Below are 24,013 nucleotides of genomic sequence, written 5' to 3'. Positions count from 1 at the left end.
TGTATTTACTGTACTCAAAATTTGTAAAAAAAACATCTTGAATAGACTAGCTTCCCCACTAAACTTATGCTAGTAGCTACTACAAGGATAATGGCGAATTGTCTAGTAGCATAAATATTAGCAGTATACAATTGTGAGCTTTTATTAATTTTTGCATTAAAGTTTGTTCCATGTCATATCTGTAAATATATACTAAAAATAAATTGGCAATATTTTTTTTTTTTGTAGGAAACTATAATTAGGAAGTTTAAAGGGTAAACAATAAAGATAATCTTAAATAAATACTTTACAGCATACAAAATAAATCTTTTATGTTTTCTTTCCACATCAGAGTACTGTGCTGTACTGTACTACCTGACTAATAATAATCAACAAAGATAAAATCTTATTTTTGAAAAACCTCCCTTCTATTTTTATATACAGCTTGTCTACTATTCAACCATTTTGTTATGAATTAAGAGAACACGAATCATTGATATTCAGTTTATTAAATTTTCTTTAGCATTTTAAAAAGTAAAAATAAATTCAAAATTAAAAAACAAAAATACTAAATATACTAAAAAATTACTAAATCTTTAAACTTGAAATGTAAACAAATTTATGAGAACAATGCAGACAAATTTGACTACAAAGGCTAATGATCAGCTGATCAGAACGACTGTGCATGTGATAACACAAAGATACGTATTTTGACTTTCCACCGTAAGTGCATAGTAAAATTTTGATGTTTCATTTTAAATTATTTTGAAGCACTATAACGTTCAATTGAAATTAGTATTTTCTATTCAATACTTTAAGGGGGAATATCAAAAACAGGAAATTACAACATCCATCACAACAGTACAGTATAATGGTACTACTGAGAGTGCAATATGTTTTGACATAGAGATTCTAATATCTTAACCCTTTTACCTCCAAAAGGACGTACTGGTACGTTTCACAAAAGCCATCCCTTTACCCCATGGTACGTCCTTGCGAAAAAATGCTATATAAAATTTTTTTTTTAATTTTTTTGATAATTTCTTTAGAAAATTCGGACATTTTCCAAGAGAATGAGACCAACCTGACCTCTCTATGACAAAAATTAAGTCTGTTAGAGCAATTTAAAAAAAAATGCTGCAAAATGTACTGGGAATAAATAACCCCCTGGGGGTTAAGGGTTGGAAATTTCCAAATAGCCTGGGGGTAAAAGGGTTAACAATTTATAACAAGTATGTGCAGTTTTGTTTTAATGATCTTGAAATATTATTTCACGATTTTATGAACTACAGTAAATATCTATTTTATTCCTTATGAAATCTCTTCCTCTTGTAATATTTTATCAACAATTTTAACTACATTCTAAATTTTCCGGATGATATTTGGCGAGCCACCAAGCACCAGTGGGGTGAACTAAACTACTGCTTAGCTAACAAATTTAAAATTCAGCCATAATTTGTAATTCTTATGTATTTTGATAGTTTAATAATTTTCTTTGCAGACATTTGTATTGGCATAATTTTATTAGTTCAAAGTTCTTATAGTGGAGGGTTACTATATAGCAATGTGTATTGGGAGATTCAGAAGATAATAATGTATTATGAAATAATGTAAAGTTCTCATTGGAGCACCGACTCACATTGCCTAAATAATCTCATCGGGCTTGTCTAAAGAATTTGTTATCATATAATAAGAAAAACCTGAAGCAACTCAAAGTTAAGTAAATTGGACAAGAGGTAAGAAATGAAAGAGGATAAAACAACGAAAAAATTGTATTTACTCTATTGCTTCTTGAGCAAACATGGAAGCTGCAAAGCTCTACTTTACAAGTCATAAAAGATCAAAATACAACATTAAATATGAAAGAAAATAAATAATGGAGTACAATGGAGGTTAACTTAAATAATGTATAGAATAGAGAAAAAACATAAGATCTTAGGATGTTGACATGACAGTAGAGATCAATGGAGAACAGTACTGTATTTAAAACTTGTAGATAAATGGAAAGTTCAAGGGGAGGATTGTTATATGGTCAATCTCCAAAAACACCAGAACTAACAAGAATGACAATGGATGAGGAAAGGTTAAAAAAATAATCTTTATAATCTGTAGCAGTTAGTTAGGCTCTATGGTATGAAGGTCAAAAAGCTTTTATAATAAAGCAATTACAGTATAGAATTACCAGGCAAAAGTAAGCAGTTCTTAGACATTTTGTAGATAAGATTTTGAGATGGCATTTAGCACAGAACCAAAAAGAAAAGCAATTATTGTATTGGGGAACTACAAAGGCAGAAGGTACTGGAATAGTCTCAACGACTAATTAACAGTACAATATCATATGCATATATGACCTAAGGTGAAACCCATGAAAACAAACAACAAATTCAAGATAAAATTGATGGCCACAGACCAGTATGTGTATCCTTTAATGTTTATTAGTAATATAAAAATACAAATGAGTACAGAGCACCAGGGAGCTACTGTATGCAAGTGACTTGGAACTAATAGAATCAAGTTCAAATTGTATTCAAAGCTAACAATAGAATCAAAGGAAGAATTCTTATAAAAGAGTCAGAAGTTAGGAAGTGTTGAAAATTTTTTTTAGAAAATCCAAACTTATAACCAGAACCAAGGTGGAAGAAAATCTTCCACCTGGAAATTACTATGAATGCAGTAGGAGAAAGGCTAGTTGACTATACTAACCTTTGTCAAATACTGCAGATGGTACAGGATTGCATAATGTAAGCTGAATAAGGGATTCGTGATGCTCAAAATTTTAAAAGAAAATGGCTAGGAGCAGTAGGAATAAAAACTGTGGTTAAAGAAGCCTTGTAGTTCAAACATGCTGGTTGTCACTGTGACACACGCAGGACAGAGAGACCAGTATTGGGAAAAAATGGAGTGAACAAAGGGGATATAGCCTGTAGACTACCTAGAAATAGTAGCCTTACATTAGTAAACACAGCAAAAGTCAATGAAGCAAGAACAATATTGCACTTACTCCTATGAAAATAGACAATGACCACTTATAAAAAAAATAAGGATATCTTAAAGTATACAAAAAAGTTAGAATACATTATGAAAATCATATAAAATTTAACCTTGACCCATATGTTATTCCCGAAACACATTTTATAACCATCATTAATAAACAATATGACAGTACACATATCGCTTACTTCTACCTTAATATACAGTATGAAAGTACAGGTATCACTTACTTCTCAAGTAATGATGATTTGGGCCTAACAATTAAAAATCCCAAACAATGTATTTCAGAACGACTGTACACTAAATGGTACAACATTCTCATGAGCAACAGTGAACTGTCATTTGCCTTACCACCTCTTATGAATAAGACTGCTATTTTCCTTGAAACAATACCCTATCAATGCGTAATTTGTTTAGGTAAACTACTTCTTTGTTAAGAAAATGCATTTCCAATCATTAATAAGCATTAGTCAAACATTTCGGCAGTAAATGTTTACCTGAAAACCATTCACACAATAAAACATTAATCCTTTGTATTTCAATACTAAGCCACTGCTGGGATAAAGACCAAGTTTAGGAGTCTGGTAACATATAAAGAAAAATCAATAGAGGGGTACTTACCCTAAAATCCATGCGCCTCATCTTATTAGGAGGGGGACTCATACCTCTACCTGATGACTGAGGCCCACTCTGCAATGAAAATGCATCAGGATACAAAATTCAACTACATAATAAAAACAAAAACTTCAAAATCAAATATCTAAATCTAAAGTTACAGTAAATTTTCAATCAAAATGACTTGCACCATATCTGTGAAACTGTCTGGTCCAAAATAAAAAGGAGCCTAGTCAGGCATCAACTGAATTTATAAAGGTCAACTTCCACATCTTTAATGATACATCATTGCATAAAAATCTATACAATGAAAAAATTTGTTAAATTCCCTATAGCTAGTGAATAAAAAAATTCAAATTTTATTCCAAAAATTTAATCTAATAAGGTAAAGAGTATACAGTATTATTTATACACACAAATATTACATCATATTGATCTAGGAACACTTTCATATGAAAAAAAAATATTCCCCATTTCTGTCAAGTCAAGCTACTTTACCAAACAAAATCATAATACTCTTCCATAAGTTTCAAAGGAACTGAATCAAAATGGTCAGAAATTGTATTTAGGTTATTGTTGTGGCATTTCAAAAAAAAAAAAAAAAAAAAAAAAAAAACAATGATGCAATACAGTAACTGTTATGAACACAAAACAAAGGAGCAGCATTTATGACCTTATATCAAGAATCCTATAACAAACCATATCATACTGAACTATATCAACTTATTGATCCCAAAACAGCATTTAAGATGACCTTATATTGAGAATCCTAAAACAATCAGTACTAACTATATCAACTTACTGATGCTAGAACAGCATTCAAGATATTCATTGCCAACTTAGCTTCATCTCCAGTGGCAGCTGATGATGGACCCCCCATCATGTTATTTGCCCATGGATTAATCATTTGTTGTGGATTCATGCCAAACCTGCAAAAATCAACTTTTAAGTATAACCTAAGAACATATTAATTAACATAAAAGTAATTTCCTTACCACTAAATAAAATTTGTAACAACAATTCTTATAACCACTTCAACGAGGTTATCAAGCATAATTGCAAATCTTCAAAGTAATTTGTGTTTTTGTTACCACACAAACCCAAAACCGCAGATTCTGACTTGCCCTCCTTCGTACCAGGGTCTTATTTCTAGCCAGCTGAGGAAGAGCGCCATCAAATGCATTAGATTCATCACAATCGAGGTCATCTTTTTCCAATATCATCTTGGGAAGGATCGAAAGAAAGGTACATCTCTCGCTCCTTTCTCCCCCAGAGGATGACAAGAACGAAATGGGCTGGTGACCTCTATGTCGCCCATTCTCTGACTCCAAGGAGAGGGAGAGCAAGACGTGGAGTCGAACTCAATAGTTGTCTACTAAAGTTACCTCAATGAGTGACAGAATTATGAGAGTTAGAAGGCATTGGTTGCCCTGGGGAGATGTCTCTTGATGACTATGGTCATGCCGTCGAAAGTCATTTAGCTTTATTGGGGCAATGCCCAATATTTCAAACTGAAGATCACTTTGAAGAGTGTATGGCCTAGTCTTTTCTGGGGATAGATCCTCTACCCTAGACGGATCTTCTTGACAACCCCTTCGAGAAAAGTGTGTCCTAGTATTCCTGTCACTTCCAAGGGTATCATACGCACCAGCGAAGCCTTCCTTATTGGTACTTACCTGGGTTGAGCGTGCATGTGAAGTAGCTCAGATGTTCTCTATCTTGAGGAAGTTGAGTGTCAGAGAAGTAACCTAGCTCCTCCGGATTAGGTCAGGAAAGGTCAGGCAGATGACTGGTGAGCGTCCTTGTGTGCGCCCTAAGGTGTAAGTGCGTGTTTCCCTTTGTGAGCGTGATGGCGACTTAGTGAGTGCTCAGGTGATGGTGCATACCTGTCCCAGATCTTGATATTGCTCTGAAGAGCTAGGGCGCTCAGGCAAGCATCCAAGCTTACAATGTTACGCAAGGGGGGAGGGCTGAGGTGCCTGAGCTCACACGTGTGCTAAAAAGAACTAGCAAGCTCCGATAAAGGCACCTGATCACATGTTGGGAGGCATGCTTGCCAACACCAAGTGCTGCTGTAGACACACTTCCCAGAGGAAGGGTGCTTAGGAGACATGTCTCTTTCAGCAGTCTCAAGAGGTGTTTAAGAGACTGAGGTGGAGATGATCTGCTTTGGAGGCAGGAGCCTGAGAAGAGAATCGCTCCTCTCTGCTCTCCAGGAACCATGTCTAGTGGTCCTGTGTTACTTCCCAGAGTAACATGCACACCGGCGAAGCTTTCCTCATTGATACGCGCCTCAGTTGAGCGTGCGTGTGAAGTAACTCGTATGTTCCTTATCTCGAGGAAGTTGAGAAAGAATCAGAGAAGTGAGCCATATATATCTCTATCTCTCTCTCTCTCTCTCTCTCCCCCTCCCTCCCCCTTGGTGTGTGTGTGTGTCAGAACACTGCAAAGCAGGCATATCCTGCACTTGTCACAGGGGGATGACTACAAACCGTCATGCCCCCTGTGAAAAAAGGGGAACTAAAAATGGGAATCCACAACCTGCCAGACATAAACCTAGTACAAGGAGATTCCCCATCACAAACATAACCTAACCAGTCAACCTGGAAAGGGAAAAAGCAAAATTTGAAAAGACAGTGAAGCTTTGTTTAACACAGGCTACGTCCATACTGCTCTGCGGCAGAAATCAAAGTGGCTGCTCAGTGACCTCGTGAGGGGAGAAGGGCTTCCCAACCACCCACCATTAACTACGACAAATTTGAACAGCCGAGTTCTGGTTATGCTGAAATACAACTCCTATTAAAAGGACATGAGTTTATACAAGTAAAGGAACAAATTAAAATGACAACAGTTACACATAAAGGCTGCTTCCACACAGCTTTTTGACATGTGCAGACGAGAGTGGACTACACCTGGAATTTGTAATGCACTGATCCCAAGGAAACCGTTCACACAGAGTGAAGAAGACGCTAACTAGAGCAGTCTCATTGGAGTCAATCTATGTCCAATTCAAAACTCTGGAGCTTCTGCTGGGATACGCCAAATCACTGCTAATGTGGATGCACCCTGGGACATGTCTTAAGACGTACAAACTAATATAATCATTTATATACATTCTTCTATATCTTCTTAGCCACAAATCAGTCTAATAATGCTACCACTAAGAAATGATTTTACATGCAATTACCTACAGTACATTAATTGCAACAATGAAAATCCTTACCTGTTCTGCTGCTGAAATCCACCAGAACCTCCATATCCCCCTCCAAATCCAACCATCTGATTTTGAGGATTTCCATACATTCCCATACCCTGGGAGTATCCAGCCGCATTCATACCAAATGACCCTCTATCAATCTGGGACATCTGACCACCTTGACCATCACGTCGGCCAAGTCCACCTTGAAATCGATCACTATTACGGTCAAAATCATCTCTGCGTCTGTTACCATTGTTTCTTTGCCTAAAATAAACAATTCCAATGCAATAGTTTTAGTCTATTAAAACAAAATTAAATGCTTAACTTAATCCATAAAAATATTGACAAAATCTCATGTTTGCAATAGTATTTAGCTATTAGTGGACTGTACTGATGTGCTATATATAGTAAGTACCTACGAAATTTTTAATTACTTTTCGCAGATAAATAAAAGTTCATATTTACCAATTACTTTCAATTTTAATTTCACTGTCTTTATGCCTATTGTTATATATAAAAATGTTGAAGCATGGTTACAACACAACCATTTCAAAATACAACAATCAATGATCATCAATAATCCATATCGGTATTTAGAATGATTTAGGGCTTGTTCATTTATACAACCTTACATTTTAGGGAAAAGGAGTTACAACCTTTCAGATTTTAGTAGTTGCCCATAAAAATAATTATTTTTCATTCTATAAAGATGAAATTCATGAAGGGTAAAGAATGAAACTTGAAAAACACCATTGAACTCTCAAGGGAAATAATTGCACAATTCATTTGAATTCATTAAAATCTCAGGGGAAAAATTTGCCAGAGGACATTGATATAATGCCAACAGATTTCATACACGAAACAAATAAATTATACCTTTTATAAAAATAATCTGAATTTAAGCTGGTTAGGCTGGAGGAACATAGAGAGTAGAGGTCCCCTTTTTTGTTTGTTCTTGTTGATGTCGGCTACCCCCCAAAATTGGGGGAAGTGCCTTTGGTATATGTATGTATTTATTACATAAGAGTTTCCTGTAACTAAATCTATGCTTGTGTCACACATCACCTTTATATCACTGTACAGTATACTGTACCAAGAAAAGGAAACCAGAAAATATGACAGCAGATCACAAACAAGCACTCACCTATTGCGATTGTTATTGCCAAAATTGTCTCTCGACCTAGAACGGTTCTGATTGCGATGCATCCTGAAAAAGGTAGGAATAAATAATAATTAGGTCATTTATATATAAGAAGCAAAATATCGGAAACAAAAAAAATATTTCAAAGTACTGTAATTTGTATTATTCCTAATAATACAAACCTTAGACCTTTAATAGGAATATGCTTCCAACAAAGTTGGATATGGCTGTTAAAGTCTGAACAAGGTGGCAGTAGTTATTAACATGTGACAGGGGTAACCCAACAGGCCACCGAGTTCCGAATTTAACCTTCAGCTTATGACTTGATGTGTGGGTGAGGCAGTAAGTTGAGGCAGAAAGTGAAACTTCTTAAAAAGACTTGGGTTTGTATAGTTAGAAAAAATACAAAATTCCTTTAAAAATTTGTGTTTGTTCCTACACATATACAGATCCTCGTACTTTAATGGGCGACATATCCTTAGGAGGTAGGAAGTCCATGTAACAAATCTGACTAGTTTGCTATCCCGGGAAAGGTCTATACACTTTGGTCCTGTATAGAAGTGAAAAGTGATACTCCTGTCAACTTTCTAATATGAGAGAGAGAGAGAGAGAGAGAGAGAGAGAGAGAGAGAGAGAGAGAGAATATTTGTGATAACTAATAATAATAGCTATAAACGAAATATATGAACACTATGATATTCTATAACCAATTGGTGCTAATTTAATTCATATTAAAGGAGCTAAAAAATTATTCTTTGTTATTCGCGAATCTTTGCATCACTTGATCACAACCATAAATAAAAAAAAGTAATTGTTGTTTGTTAAGTTGCACTTGAAATTAAGAAAATAGTATTCAAAAAAAGGTATTTTCGTATGATTTCATTTAATTATATTTTATTTATAGTACAATATGATTTTAAGTTGTGATAATGCTTCAAATGGTAGATAGTTGAACAATCATAAAAAACATCATTATCAAGCTCTTAAGGACCGCTAATTAATATAAAAACAGTCATAGCTGTTTTCTTAGTTCATTTGCTAGGATTTTTGTTAATAATGTGAATGTTTACGTTGAATATAAGTACCAGTATTTCAAAATAATCTTATATACTTTAATTCTTAATTATAAAGTAACATGTTTTGTGTGAACTTAACGCTATTCCAGTGATGACATGACTTCAATGCTCGGAGCGGACAGACGGAAAGTCAAACAAAATTACTCAAAGTGGATTTTCATTTTTCCATGTATTATTCATGACAACAGACATAAATTTAAAACCGATTAAACTCGAAACGACGTAAGTTGAAGTATACCTACATTACTGAAATAGGGGCATCGAGGGGAGAGATATCCCTTCCATTAAACCAACCACAAAAGTCCGTTACACTTTGCCTGGTATACAGAGGCTGAGGACTGTCGTGAGTGACCAGAAATTCGTTTTGTAGCCTGTTGCGAAAAGCCTCTCTGAGAGATTAGATGTTGGACAGTCTCCATACATGAAGACGCAGAGACGGGACTGTCTTGAGAAAGATGCTCGCGCATGATTGTTTGAGTAGATCTGGTCATGGGGGTAGTCATCTCGGGATATCTACTAGAAGATGTACGGGGTCAGAGAAACACTCTGCATGATGCCATATGGGAGCTAATGCAATATATAATGGTTTGTGTATGAAAAAATAATTTATTTTTTTTTACAGATTATTTATATCCTCTAGTGCCAACACCCCCCCCCCCAAAAAAAAAAAAAGCCTTAATGCATTATCATTTCTTTTAACAGGTACTGACAGCAGCCCCTACACCCAGTAGGGAGAGAAGTTTAGGCTATTCTAAGTATATAGGAAAGATGAAGTTTCTTTGTATTCATATCTTCTTTTAATTGGAAGTACTTTACTTTGTTGTTAGACCGAATAACAGAAAAACCAGTGGTTTTTATTTCGGATAAGTAATAAACAGTTCGTGGAGGGGATGTAAACAACGGCATTATAAGGCCGTTGTCTATTTCTAGTGTTCGGCAGTCAATGCCGTAAAGTTAATGACTATTTTGTTTTGGTGTGCAAAGTATAACTAGGAAGAATCTCATTATATGAGGTTGTGTCATAAACATTAATAGTTCACAGGAGCTATTGAAATGGCATATCTGATCGTTGGCCCAGGAAGTGAATTCAGATGTTAGGAGGAGAGGGACTGCGTTCGAGTTTAGTCTGGTCATTCCAGAATTATCAAAACCCCTTCCAAGAATGAGATGTAGACACTATTGTTGTTGGTCAGAAAAGTTTCGATGACAACGAAACCTTATCCGCGCAGGTTTACAATTGGAGATTTTTTAGACATTGCTATCATAAGCCCACAGAGATCTGCACAGCGTTGTATGCGGCCATACTATTCAGAAGCTAAGAATTTTTAAGTAACTTGCAGCCTAATGGTAGACTGGATATTGATAAAGACAGTATTACTTTAGGGAAAACTATTGCAATACAGCATTTTCACAGTTTTATATTTTCTTTCTAGATGGTTGATTTGATATTGTTTAGGGAACCCATAAGTGTGTCTAGCATGTGAATACTTTTTTTTTTTTGTAATTCAAAATTTGTTTATCTTGTAATTGTGAGGCTGGAGTGTAAAGGGGTACTTATTTTTCCTTTAAATGCTTACTGGAATTTGACAAAAGAATGTTAATGTAATCCTTCCTAACAGTTTTTTTTTCCTTTTCAAATAAATATTTTTCTTGTTTTTATGAAGACAGCATTTCATTCGAGTTCCTTTCACCATTTTGTTCCCTTCTCAGCCACTGTTTTTTTTCTCTTAGTATCATAATTTTTTCTCCCACACACTGTCCTGTTATCAGTACAAACAGTTTGTCCCTTCCATCTAATGTTCTGACACTTTACTTAAGTTTGAAACTATCTTACCTAGAGAAGAGTTATTCATGTATACTGCTCATTTTCCCAGAAATGAATCGGCTGTCATGCCACACGTTTATTCAGCAAGCTCAAGGCAAGGGAAGATAAGGGTGAAGTAAGGTTCTTGCTGGATCCCCTTGCCCAGTATAAAATCAAGGGGTAGTGCCCAGTGCATCCTTGATTGTTTGCCTTTTACCCAGATTTTGGGGTATTCCACCATCGTATATTTTTGTGTAGTAAACGTTGGAGTGTGGTCGGTATTCGGACACTAGGCAGTTTGGGTGCTACCTCTGGCCACAGTCAGCAAGCCACTACACAACGAGGGTCATTATTGGTTGCTGGATGCTCTGAGCCTGCTGAGCATTCTCCTCATCAGACAGGATGGGGAAAAGGAGTACACATTGATGTTGTCCCATTGTTGTTGGAATGCATCTTGCCATAAAGCCTGAGGGTCTGGTACTGGGGAGCAGTACCACGGGAGCCTGAAGTTCAGGGATGTTGAGAACAAGTCCACTGTCAAGGAAACCCACAAAGTCAGGACTTTGTTGGCTATTTGAGGATTCAAAGACCATTCAGAGCACATTATCCGAGTCGCTCTGCTCAGGTTGTCCGCGAGCACATTCCTGTTGCCTAGAATGAAATGAGCTGATAGGGACACCGAATGACCATATGACCATTGTAAAATCTCTAATGCAAAATGGCATAAGGGCAGCAAAGAGGTACCTCTGTTTGTTTATGTAATCTACTACCGTGGTGTTTTCTGCTGCTGCTCATCAACACTACAGTGACCCGCCAGTCACTGATGGAACTGCTGGAGAGCCAGAAAGGCTGTTCTCATCTTCAAGAGATTTATGTGCTGGTACCTTTCGGATTCGGACCATAGGTCCAAGACCATGTGTTGCAGCAAGTGGGAACCCCACTCTTCCTTTGGCGCGTCTGTGTAAAGCAACAAGTCCGGAGGAAGGACAAGAAGAATCTGGCCCTTGCAGAGGTTCTCCTCTGCCACCCACCATCACAGATCTGTCACTTGATTCTAAGTGATGTGAAATAGGATGTCCTGGGAGTCCAAGTGTTGGTTCCAAGTAGATCTTAGCTGTCATTGCAGGGATCTGATCCTGAGGTGGCCCCTTGGGAACTAAATGGAGCAGGGAGATTTGATAGCCTAGGAGACTTGACTACCGTCGGGCCAAGAGATCTTCCCGTCTGGGGAAGGGTTTTGCCACTTCTCTCAGCCTGAGTACTCAGTCGTCTGATGGGAAGACTTTCTGGAGGTTGGTGTCTATAATCATACCTAGATAAACCAGTCTTTGAGATGGAAGCAGAGAAGACTTCTGGAAATTTATCAAGATCCCCAGATCCTGACAAAACTCCAGGAGCCTATTTCAGTGATGGAGAAGGGTCATCCCCGAGTCTGCGAGAATTAGCCAACTGTCTAGATATCGTAGGAGAAGAATGCTGTTTTCATGAGCCCAAGACGATACTGTACTAGGGCGCAGAACTTGGTGAAGACCTGAGGTTCTGTCGCGAGACCTAAGACAAAAATTTTAAACTGGTTGGGAATGTTCTCGTGTACGAATCTGAAATACTTCCTTGAAGACAGATGGATTGGGATCTGGAAGTATGAGTCTTGGAGATTCTATGTGCACATGAAGACCCTTGGTGTTACTGCCTGGATGACCGTGTCTGCCGTCTCCATTCTGTAAGGAGTTTGTTGGATAAACTTGCTCAGGTGAGAGATCTATGACTGGTCTCCAACCTCCAGAAAGAATCGACTATAGAAGACTGGAGACCCCTCGAGGACCTACTGCAGAGCGCACTTCTGCAGCATGGTCTGGACCTCGGCCCGGATGGCCAGCTCTTTTACGGATTCCTTTGTTTAGAAGTTTAATGGAATTGGATATCGAATCAGAGGAGGGAGAGATTGCATGAATGGGACACGATAACCTGAGCCGATTACAGTGACCGTCCAGGGATCGCCCCCATGATGCTGCCACCTCTACCAGAGTCATTGCAGGCATCCTCCCACTGATGGTCGGTTGAGGGGATTAGCCTCCTCGCGGGAGCAACCTCTGCGGACACTCCCACTACCTCTTCTCTTTCCTTTAAAGAATTTTGTCCCTTTTTTACCTCTGGCTTAAAAGGGATGTTTAGGGTTAGAGGTGTTTTGCCGAATTCTGGCAGAATGAGGAGGCCTACCCTAGGTCCGGGAAGTCATGGCCCTGTGAAGGAGAGTTGTTGGAAGATTTCCTCCACATATCAACCGCCCTCTCTATCTCCTCTGGGACGAAGAGTAAGGATCCCTCGAGCGTCGAGTTTCTTAAACGCGTATTTTCCACCTTCGGCACCTATCTGTGAAAACGACCTAATACGGTATCCCTATGCTTAAGGATGGCATTCGTCCACATGTTGACTGCATAGTGCGACAGGAACTCCAACGTACGGGTACCTGATAATAGATAGGATTCCAAAGACTTTTTTGTGGACTCCTTAGATAGATTCTCGGAGTGCATCATCTTGCCTAAAGCCCTGAACCATAGGTCGAGCCAAGAAGCGGCCAGAGTGTGGCATACTTCGCACGTCTCTCTATGTTCAGGAGCTCAGATGTTAACAGGGAAGCTCTCAATGAGATAGCCTGAGTTGGAATACCTTTAATCAGCTGTTCTACTGAAGGGTCGAGTCAGAGTTATGTGAGGCTTGTTCTTGATCTCATAGTACTTCCTTTGTAGAATAAAAGGAAGTGGAAGAGATCTCAAGGAAGAGCCTGCTCTCAAGGAACGAGACGTTCCTGCTACCTGCAAGATAGACTTTTTCCTGGCCTCTATCGGGCACTTCAACAAGGGCAAAACTGCACTGATCTTAGGGGGTCTCTGCATTCCAAAGATTTGGTCAAGGACCATTTCTTTGCCCTCCTGGGAGATAGTACCAGGATCTGACAGCTTGTTGAAGTATCACATACACGCCACGACCTATCAAAAGGCATGTTCAGTCTTTCCGTCCTGCTCCAAGCGGAAACTTGGTCTCGCTGTCCTTGGGAGAAATTCCTCATTCATGTCGTCATTTAACGCCAAGCATTCATCAATAAAAGCCTGGGGTAGGTCAAAGTCGTCAACGGGGTTGCGAGGACCCACCTCGGGGGATCCCTTATCCATCTCCTGCCTCTGTGATTCCCTCGTCCTAGCATTCTTGGGAACTGTCTTTGAGTCCTTTGACTCCTTACGATGAGGAAAATGTTTATCCACAATAAAAATATTCAGAAAGCTTGTGGTTACAGCTCATGGCCAGTACGTTTAATGGGGATCTCCCAAGATCTCTGCTTGTGAAGGGCTGGACGAGATCGCATGAGGAGGAGTAACGACTGTCCCTCCTTACCCCAAGTTAGAGGAAGTCGCTCCAGACTTGGCTCTGAAACATGAGAAATTCGTAGATAATACAAACCGTACATTAATTATTAGGTATATTCTTTCGGTATATTCTTTCGGCAAAGCTGGAAGGTAGCCAATTAAAGTTTAGGTGTGAGGTGGCGCTAGGGGTATAAAGCCACTGTATGTACTGTACTCAGATGGGTGATCTAGTCACTTTTTCTTTTTGGCTGGTAGAGAGCGGTTGTCTCCTATCTCTCCTCCTCAAAGTTTAGCTAATAGGCATTGACGCATTGTTGCTTTACACTCATCTCTCTCCCTTTTCAGGTTTGACTGCGCTTCCTCATTGACATTTCCATGCGAACCTCCCCTGGTCGCGGGGGTCTCCCTTGCGGACCTTCATGTCATCACTTGAGATCGACCCACACTATAAGTGTGTCCATCATATATGGGGCGTCATAGCGAGCAGGGCGCTGTTTGTGATGAGTGTAGGGCGTGGCCTGCTCCTAGTGGAAGAGATTAAGGCAGCGCAGAAGAAAGCCAAGCGTGATCACTCTCCCTTAGTCTCACTCGGGGGCAAAGAGATTGCAAGCTTCTTCTTTATGCTCCCCTACATCTCTTTCAGATGATGCTCGTCACCTGTCTTCTTCCGGGGAACGATCGAGTAGGAACACACACCCTTTAACTCACGGGCAGCCTCGCAGACTTGGGAGAGTTGTTGCTTCCCCTAGCAAAGCACCTTCTCCTCCTGCCATCAAGGTGCCATTTTCTCTTTCAGATGTGTTGCAGGCTTGGCCGTCCTTGGGGATTTCTTCTTCCCCTACGAAGGAAGCACTTCTGCATCTCCTTCAGCGTGGGTCTAGGAAAGATCCTTCGCCTGTGGCTTCTTTTGCCCTGGGCATTTGCAAGGTGCTTCTTTCGACCTCCAAACAGACTCCTGCTGACAACGAGCCCTCTCGCCATCTTGCAAAGTCATCGTCTCCTTATCTGCAGCCTTTTGTTCCTCCCCCTAGGAATATTTGGAGCTTGCAGGCTAACCTCCTTCCTGCTGCAGTTGTAAATGACATTCAGGTGGCGAGCACTCCATCTGCTCGCCAAACGCAGGGACGAGACACTCCATCTTCTCCTCTTCCTGGACAATCATTCTGAAGATGTCATTCACAACAATCATTCTGAAGATGTCATTCACGACAATCCAAAGACAAGATCAAAGATCGCAGGTTATCATGATCTTGGCGCTCTTCCTCGCAAAGGCATTCTAACTCTAGAGCTTCACACTCACGCCACGTACAGTAGACTTTCATAAAATGATCATAACGGAACCATTCACGAAAACATGAAGACTGGTTTTGCTAACGTGTACGGCAACCCCATACAATAAGCTCAGTTTTACATTTTCCCAAGGTTGGCATTCTAAAACCAGAGCACGAGAGACCCACTCCTACACATTACATGGAGATTCCTGCATGCAAAGGGCAATGCGTACAGGCGTGCCTTCAGAGCGCAGGACAAAGTACATGTGGATCAGTCCCCAATGCAGACATGAAGGTGCTGCAACGGGGCCCTTCCCTGTCTGGACAAATCCGCATTGAAAAGAACACAAACTCTCTCACACAAGAGAAAAGGGAAAGTTTCAAATTTTAGGATAGTGGGTCGTTTATTATGGTTATTAAACCGAGTCAAGCGGAGAAGAATTGATAACACCCGAAATAAAAAGTGGCTATTGTTAGCTGCTGGGTGTGTGAGTGGGGTGGTTGGTCTATCCCCGCTAATCAGCGGCGGGGAGTAGCACCTCACAAAAAATTTTATGTCTAGTTTCATTTGTCGCCAAAATATATCTCCATAATAAATAGCTGAAAGGTTTGTATTTGGTGTCGGAACAAATCTTTCACAGCAGCCATTTTATAAAATCCAAGATTTGTGGCCATGTAAGTGTCATGGCAAATGGAAACCTTGTTTTTCTGATTACTTATTCAATAGTTTCCAAAAATGTATAGCATTAATACTTTTTACAAACATAAGGTGAAATTACATAGTGAACACGACTAGAACAGTATAAGGAATGAAATAATACACTACAGTAGTAAACAGTATTGAACTATAAATATAAAATTTTTCTATTCCGTTTTTTATATTCAAATAATTACAGTCCATTACACTTATTCATAAATTAGAATAAATTACTTACTATTTTTACTTTACCTTAATGAAAATGTACTTAGAATAAAATGAAAACACTACGGCTGCATTTACTAAGCTATGTACTTAAAAGCAATTTTATCATCAAATAAGTTAATAAAAAAATATACAGTAATTATCAGAGTAATCACTGTACTGTACAACAATAAATTATCAAAGGCCTATGCTATTGCTAACTGAAATATCATGCACTGTTTCTTTGCTATCTGTCAGTATATTTACTCCCCTCCGTTAGAAAACACCTACAGCATTGCGAAATTACCATATAATGTACGTGCCTTCCTCTACTAGCTCCCAAAACACCTGATGAATAATGAACACATGTTTATCAATGCCAATCCCCATGTTACCTAACTGCTGAAGAGCTCCTCTGCTAACTTGAGTAAGGCTTTCATAGTCCATTAACATACAATAATAATCTCATTTATGGCGCCGGTCCCCAAACTGTACATGTTGCGTTCATATTACTAACTTCACTATCATATTACAAAAGTTAAACATGCAATCAGTAAATAAATTTTCGGTGATCAATCTATTCTGAAGAAGTGTTTCGAGTCTTTCATTCTACCTTGTTTTGAGTATTGTTCTACTGTCAGGTCTTCAGCTGCTGATTCTCATCTTAATTTGTTGGACAGAAACTTACATACATACATATACCAATTATTTCATTATGTATGTTGCATAAGATTTTTCATAACTCTGATCATCCTTTACATTCAGATCTCCTAGACAATTCTATCCTGTTCGTAATACTAGGCAGGCAGTTAATTCTAATAGCCAGGCCTTCTCCACCATGAGGCTCAATAATACACAGTATTCTAGAAGTTTTATTCCAGCTGTGACCAAGTTGAGGAATGATCTTCCTAATCAGGTAGTTGAATCAGTAGAACTTCAAAAGTTCAAAGTTGGAGAAAATGTTTTTATTTTGACCAGGCTGACATGAGTCTTTATAGTTTATATATGACATATCTGTTTTGATGATGTTACTGTTTCTAGAATGAATTATTGTTAATTTGTTCTCATCATTTATTTATTTCCTTTCCTCACTGGGCTATTTTTCCCTATTGGAGCCCTAGGGCTTATAGCATCTTGCATTTCCAACTAGGGTTGTAGCTGGGCTAGTAATAATAATAATAATGTTTCTTATTTCTTATGGTTATGGGCTCATAGCAAAATATTTCCATTCTTCCTCTGACGATGCCTATGGTTATGGCTAAAGTTTATAGCATATCTACAGCATATCTGAAGAAATTATTTTATAGCAGCTCTTAAAATATTACAGAATTATTTCATAAAATTTTAACAAACCTATCATATTTCTGATAATCCTCCTTTCAAACCTAATCTTAGCCAAAGGTCTGCCAAATTCTTCAGAACGCTCCTGTCCATTTATGGATGCCTTTCTTGTAATCAAAAGCTTTATAAAGTAAACTTTCTTTTTAATTGGAAAACTTTTACTGTACACCTCTATAGAGATTTTACTATCAAACTGCAGTGTGCACACACTGATGAATGTACACAATAATTGAGATTAAATCATAAAAATATCTTTAGCTGACATTACAGGACTTGTAATGTTTAATTCTGGAAAATTCTTTTTTGAGAAGTAACCTAAAGATCTGCTCAACCTTCAAGCCGTGAGGATTACAGTAGCCTACCTTATGGACTTTTATTGTTACCACTTATATCAATCATAGATGGCAACGGTGTTAGAACTGAATACTGTATAGTTTGTATAAATTGTCGGTGGCATCGTATCTTGGCTCAATCAATAAGATATTCAGTGATGCTTAAATGTGTGCTGGCTAATTCATGAAGGTCGAGATACATTGAAATACCGTTCCACAGATAAAGATGACGCGAGAGAAAACGACGTTCACTGTAATCTCAGGCAAGTTACGATACAGATTAGGTGCAAGTAATGTGCACCTGACATCTAGAGTATCATCATGTTTTATGGCATTCATGGCTTTATTGTTATTTCACCATCTCATTATTTCAGATGTGATGATCATTGGAAATTTCGATGGAAATTAGTGCGCAAGTATCTTCCTGTCGTGCCTTGCAGCCCTTTATCTGGCCCAGCACCAACATCCAGTTTTCAACTCAACCCAACTCGCCCAAGTTACCTACCATTGAGGTATCTATGAGCAATACTTGGATAGTTATATATACCCATTATACTATATATATTTAAGATCCAGCCTACCTGATTATCCCAATGCCTAATCTATCAGTAATGTAGTGGGCTAAGCTTGTGAAGAAGTAAATCTTCATAGTATATTATACTGTACTGCACTTAACCATGCCCGTCCGAAGATAATACGGTACAATGTTCTGTATGTGTGTAGATCGTTGAGTCACCAGGCCTGCTGCTCGCATAGAAAATGTGAATCCTTCCTATCCGTGCCTGCCATCACCCGCATTAATCTACAAACTAACACTAATTATTCACTTCCTGGTCTTTGCTCCACCACCGTGACTCGCTTTGCTTGCAAATAAACATTATTTTACTTATCTGTTGCACTAGGCAGGTTAGCCGAGTCTATGAGTATGAGCCTTTGTACATCAGTGGCCAGTTCCTCACATTTTCATTAAAAATGGACATCAACTAACCTAAACTTTCCCCCTAACCTAACCTATAAGCCCTGTCCTTACCTAACGGTACCTAACGGGGGGCCTAATGCCCCCTGCGACCCTCCTTACACTGCCGTATTCTAAGTTAGACATAATAATACACACAGGTGGCCGCTATCATACATACACCCCTATAAGTATTTTGACAGACAAAAACTGTGACCCAACTACCTACATACTACCCAATTGTTCAATGAGATATAACATGCCATTTCCTTAAGTATGGTATACTACACAGTACAATATGCGGTAGAAAGGCCGACTGGACTATATACCCGAGATTACAGTCACTTAGTATCCATCCTCTCTGACCTTGTAATCAATAAGTAACCTAAGCTAATTTTAGGGGAGATTTTGTGAAATATAAACAAACACCTTTTGGTACTCAACAAAACCTAGTGTCGGCAGCCGTGTGCTTACTCTTTGGCCACAAAAAGCTACTTTTAGAGTAACTAAGATGCTGTGTTCATACTAATCGCGTATCTAAAGATCTCTAAACGTAGCAAGGGTAAAAATATACTATACGGAATATCAGATAGGAGTAAGCCACTGACTACCGGTATACTCCACTACGATCTCTACAGTACCGTAACCTATTACGATAACTAATTATGGCATACAAGACATCAGCACCATTAACTACAGTATATACATTCATATAATGGCAATTCAAAATGCTTCACTAAATCTACAAATGGTGGGAATCCGGAATTTCATGATCTTGCCCGCCTTGTAAACTAAGCTTGCCGCATTCCCTGATGCTAAAATCATTTGTGCAAGGCTATGATAGAAACATCCTTTGTTTACGCCCCGTTATTGTCATCAATGCAGATAGAACACAATCAATAATAATGGGAGGAACTTCATGTCTTTACCTTATGCTCTGTAGTTGATATTTTCCCCTTTGCAGTTAAAATTCGCTAGATTTCCACGTTTTATTTTGACGGTCGTAGTAATGGCTGATGGGAGATTGGGACTCGGGGAGTACAACACCGATTGTAACGTTCAGCGGTCTCCTATCACGTGTTAAACTTGTCCGAAACTAACCTTATTTAGTCTTGTATTTTCACTCAGGATAATAATGAAGCTATAATAAATCATTGAATGTCAAATTAAAGTATTTATGAACTACTATTTTTATTTCAATGATTTTATACAAAATTGTAGTCCATAATTATGTTATATAAGCAAACTGAAAACAAATTATAGTATATTCGAACAAATACCTCGTCTGCCAACGAAATTAGTTTTCGTTCAGGGAAAGTGAACGTGCCTTTGCCGAACGCTTGTAGTTGCCAGAGGTGTAATGAAGTCGATTGGATACACTAATCTTATAGATAATACCTAAACTGCAAAACTTCTTCAATTCTGTTTCCTCCAAACGATAAAACATTTTTTACTTCTTGAAAATATGAGGATCGTGTATACTAATTCATGGTACGCTCGTGTACAGTCTTGACTCTCAGTTTTTATTGTAAAGATAAATTATCAATCACTTTAATAACAACGGATTTCAACTACCTCATTGGCGATGATATTTTTTACCTAAGTTCGCTGCTGTCATGAAACCGTTTCTTCTAAACTAAAATATAGGAAATAAACTATAAATTTAGAGAGAGAGAGAGAGAGAGAGAGAGAGAGAGAGAGAGAGAGAGAGAGAGAGAGAGAGAGAGAGAGAGAGAGAGAGAGAGAGAGAGAGAGAGAGAGAGAGAGAGAGAGAGAGGGTAAAAGCTATTAGTTTGAATGATATCAAGAGTATGTAGAGTAAGAAATCTACATATCACATCCAGGGAGGTCAAAGTATTGTTAATCATTATTCTTTGTTAATTTACGTAACGTTGAGGGATGGGGAAATCTATTTTGGGTTAGCAATGAAAGCAACTTCATTCTATAGCTATATGACATTAATTAAGTATGAATTAAATATACTAAAATGCACTTCGAATATGATTAAGTCTCATATAGATTTAATTGTTTCTTTTAAGTGATTGTATCCCCGTCAAAGTTTAATTTGATCTTTGGGGTATACTACGTATAGGATTAGTTGATAATATATCAGAAAACGTAAAACAATTTTGCAGATATTATAGTAAACTATAATCCTTCGTATCTACAACTCCAGATGAAAGCTAAATCGGTAAATTTATTTCAAAGTTCATGAGGGTAAAATTTGGCTAGGTAAACCTCGTATAAATAATAAAATATCCCTGTTTTGGAATATTCCAATTAAGACAAAATTTTTAAACAATATATTTGAATTCATGCTGCTGCATAATAAATAAGCGTTCACATGGCTTGTGAAATATTTCTAATGTATTCCGTCTTTTAAGCATGGATTACCGGTATTATATTTGTACAAGTTATCCATAAATAATATTAGTTTTCTGTAGTACAAGGTTGTACGTTTTCTATAACCAACATGTAGTATAACAAAACATTATAGTTCAAAAGCCAGAAGAAAAAATAAGCCGAGTTTCTTGAGTGGAAAAGTTTAAAGCTAGTATATGAATGTTATAGCGATCCAATTCAATTTTAAGAGACTAAGTAAAATTTCCCTATGACTTCTGTAACAGAGTGTGAGGAAACATGACTTATTCGATCGCAGATTTATTATTTTTTTTTTTTGGGGGGGGGGGAGCAGGCTTATATGAGGTGTTTTCAGATGTCCTTTGTCACTTTCGGTCTTGCGTATGCTTTGAGAAAACGTGTTTAAAAGTGAAAGTGTTGGTTTCTCCCACAAGTTGATGGTTCAACTCTTCATATATATATATATATATATATATATATATATATATATATATATATATATATATATATATATATATATATATATATATATATATATATATATATATATATATATATATATATATATATATGATATCCTATAGTGATGTATTTAGCGTGCTAATGAAGTCTCCATGTTATCAGCAGAAGCTAAACCCAGATAAAAGATTTCTCATGTTTCTTTCGGCCTTATTAGCCCCGCTATATAGCAGCGTCAGCCGCTCGAGTCAACTCTTTCCATCTATTTCTATTCCTTGCATCTTCTTCCCTAAGATCAACCCCACCTATATCCCTCCTCAACTCATGATTTCTTCTGATATGCTGACATCCCACTCTCTTCCTCCCCATCATTGGTATTACTTAGTTCTCCCGATTGATTCTACCTGTTCCCTTCTTATTCTATGCCCATAGTATATAAAAAGAGCTTCCCTAATCATATTTCTTTTATATCACATATACCCCACATTCTTCTAATATCCTGACTCTTCCAAATTTCCAGTTGTAATATTTCAGCAATCCATCTCACAATCCTCAGTTTGGCTCTTTCCAACAATCCCTCCTCTTACCTCTTAAGTGCCCCAATTTTCTTCCCCATATAATAGTACGGGCCTGATAACTGTCTTACAGATATTAAATCTTAATCTTAATGGCATGTTCTTGTCTAAAATCGCTCCAGTTACTTATCTCCATTTTTTGCTATGTCTCTTTCACTCTTTGTTGCATTACTTCATCAATACTGCCCTTCTCTGTTATTATTGATCACAAGTAGTTAAACTCATTGTTCTATTTTAGCACTGTACTAGTTTCCACTTGAATGTCTAATCCTCCATGTCCTTTTCTATTACTAACCATACCATTGTTCACCTTCAATCCTTTTCTTTCTAGGGATCCTTCCCATGGTTTTTTTTTTTTTTCAGTTTTTCTTGTGTCTGTTACAATGATTAAATCATCATCAATCATAAGCTCCCAAAGTTCTTTGTTTTTCCTTAATTTTGATGAAGAACCGTCTATAACAATGAGGAAAAGGAATGGACTCTGAACAGATCCCTGAAGGACGCCACCCTCCATAGGGAGTGCCTCAGTCTCCCCATATCTTGTCTGTTGGTGGATCTTACCCCCTCCAACATCATCCTCAGTAACCTTACCAGCTTTTCAGGCACTCCTCTCTTTCTCAAGTAACTCTAATTCCGTCCTTTCTTCGTGACTAGGAGTTACAGTAATGGCTCCAAAATGTTCCTCATCTGAATCTAATGTAATGTATTGAATGAAGCTGATAGCTACATTCAATTCTTCTCTTGTTTGCTACCCACTGAAGTTGATTTATTACCAGGTATGCAATTTGCTGTAACAGTCAACTAACGTACAATGGGTTGCTTCAGAGCAGGCTCAAATACCTCTAGGGTTATCCTGAATTCAGACTTGAGTCTTTAATGAAGCAAACACCATTTTACTTAATAAACAGATACTTTATATATATATATATATATATATATATATATATATATATATATATCGGTGTGTGTGCGTGTGAGTAAAACTAAGATAATGTTCAATGAAAATAAAAACCACATATAAGGGTTATGGACGAACCTCTAGAGATTGTTAATGAATTTACATACTTTGGATAGACACCAGGTGTTTTCCTAAGACATGAGACTGAAATTAAAAGAAGGGTAAGCATGGGATGGAGAGCGTTTGGTAAAAAAATTAAATCATGAAAAGTAAAAGGCCATTTTCTCTACAAAGGAAAGCATTTTATCAGATGGTCCTACTAGTATTAACTTATGCATCAGAAACTCGGAACCTTACTAAAGCCTTAGAAGACGTTAAGTTAGTTACAACTTAGTTCAAAGAGCTATGGAAAGAATAATGATGGGAATAATACTAACAGACGGAAAAAGAGCATCATTGATACGAGACTAAAGTAGAGGATATTCTAACATCAAATAGGAAGAGGAAATGGTCGTGGGTCGTACATGTAATGAAAATGGCAGATAATAGATGGAAAAAAATCTTCTATCATCTTTTGCAATTCCTCTATGATTCACTAAACAGAACTGTCATCTGGAATCTTAACTTGTTAAAGTAAAAGTAAAGGTGTCTGGTTTCAGTTCCAGTTTCATCACCAGATCGTCAGCCGGGCAAGCTCAATCTCCTATTATTGAATCAATTAAAATTATTAGGCCATTCTCCTTTTGATTTGTC

At 37.7% G+C, this 24,013-nt stretch overlaps 1 protein-coding gene across 2 annotated transcripts in view; it reads right to left on the bottom strand.

Moving 5' to 3' along the window:
- Positions 1-20,047, bottom strand: part of LOC137645842 (glutamic acid-rich protein-like) — a 113,952-nt gene extending 93,905 nt beyond the window's left edge. For both annotated transcript variants that reach the window (XM_068378822.1, XM_068378824.1), the window contains exons 1-5: positions 19,897-20,047; positions 7,929-7,991; positions 6,809-7,048; positions 4,388-4,514; positions 3,592-3,660 (exon numbers count right to left, since the gene is read on the bottom strand). In XM_068378822.1, coding sequence (XP_068234923.1) covers positions 3,592-3,660; positions 4,388-4,514; positions 6,809-7,048; positions 7,929-7,990 — 498 coding nt within the window. In that variant the 5' untranslated portion in view covers position 7,991; positions 19,897-20,047. The remainder of the gene's footprint in view (positions 1-3,591; positions 3,661-4,387; positions 4,515-6,808; positions 7,049-7,928; positions 7,992-19,896) is intronic.
- Positions 20,048-24,013: the final 3,966 nt, after the last annotated feature.

Source organism: Palaemon carinicauda, chromosome 8, assembly GCF_036898095.1.
Source record: "Palaemon carinicauda isolate YSFRI2023 chromosome 8, ASM3689809v2, whole genome shotgun sequence".
In the NCBI taxonomy this organism is placed as follows: domain Eukaryota; kingdom Metazoa; phylum Arthropoda; class Malacostraca; order Decapoda; family Palaemonidae; genus Palaemon; species Palaemon carinicauda.
This window is presented reverse-complemented; position numbering and strand designations above follow the sequence as displayed.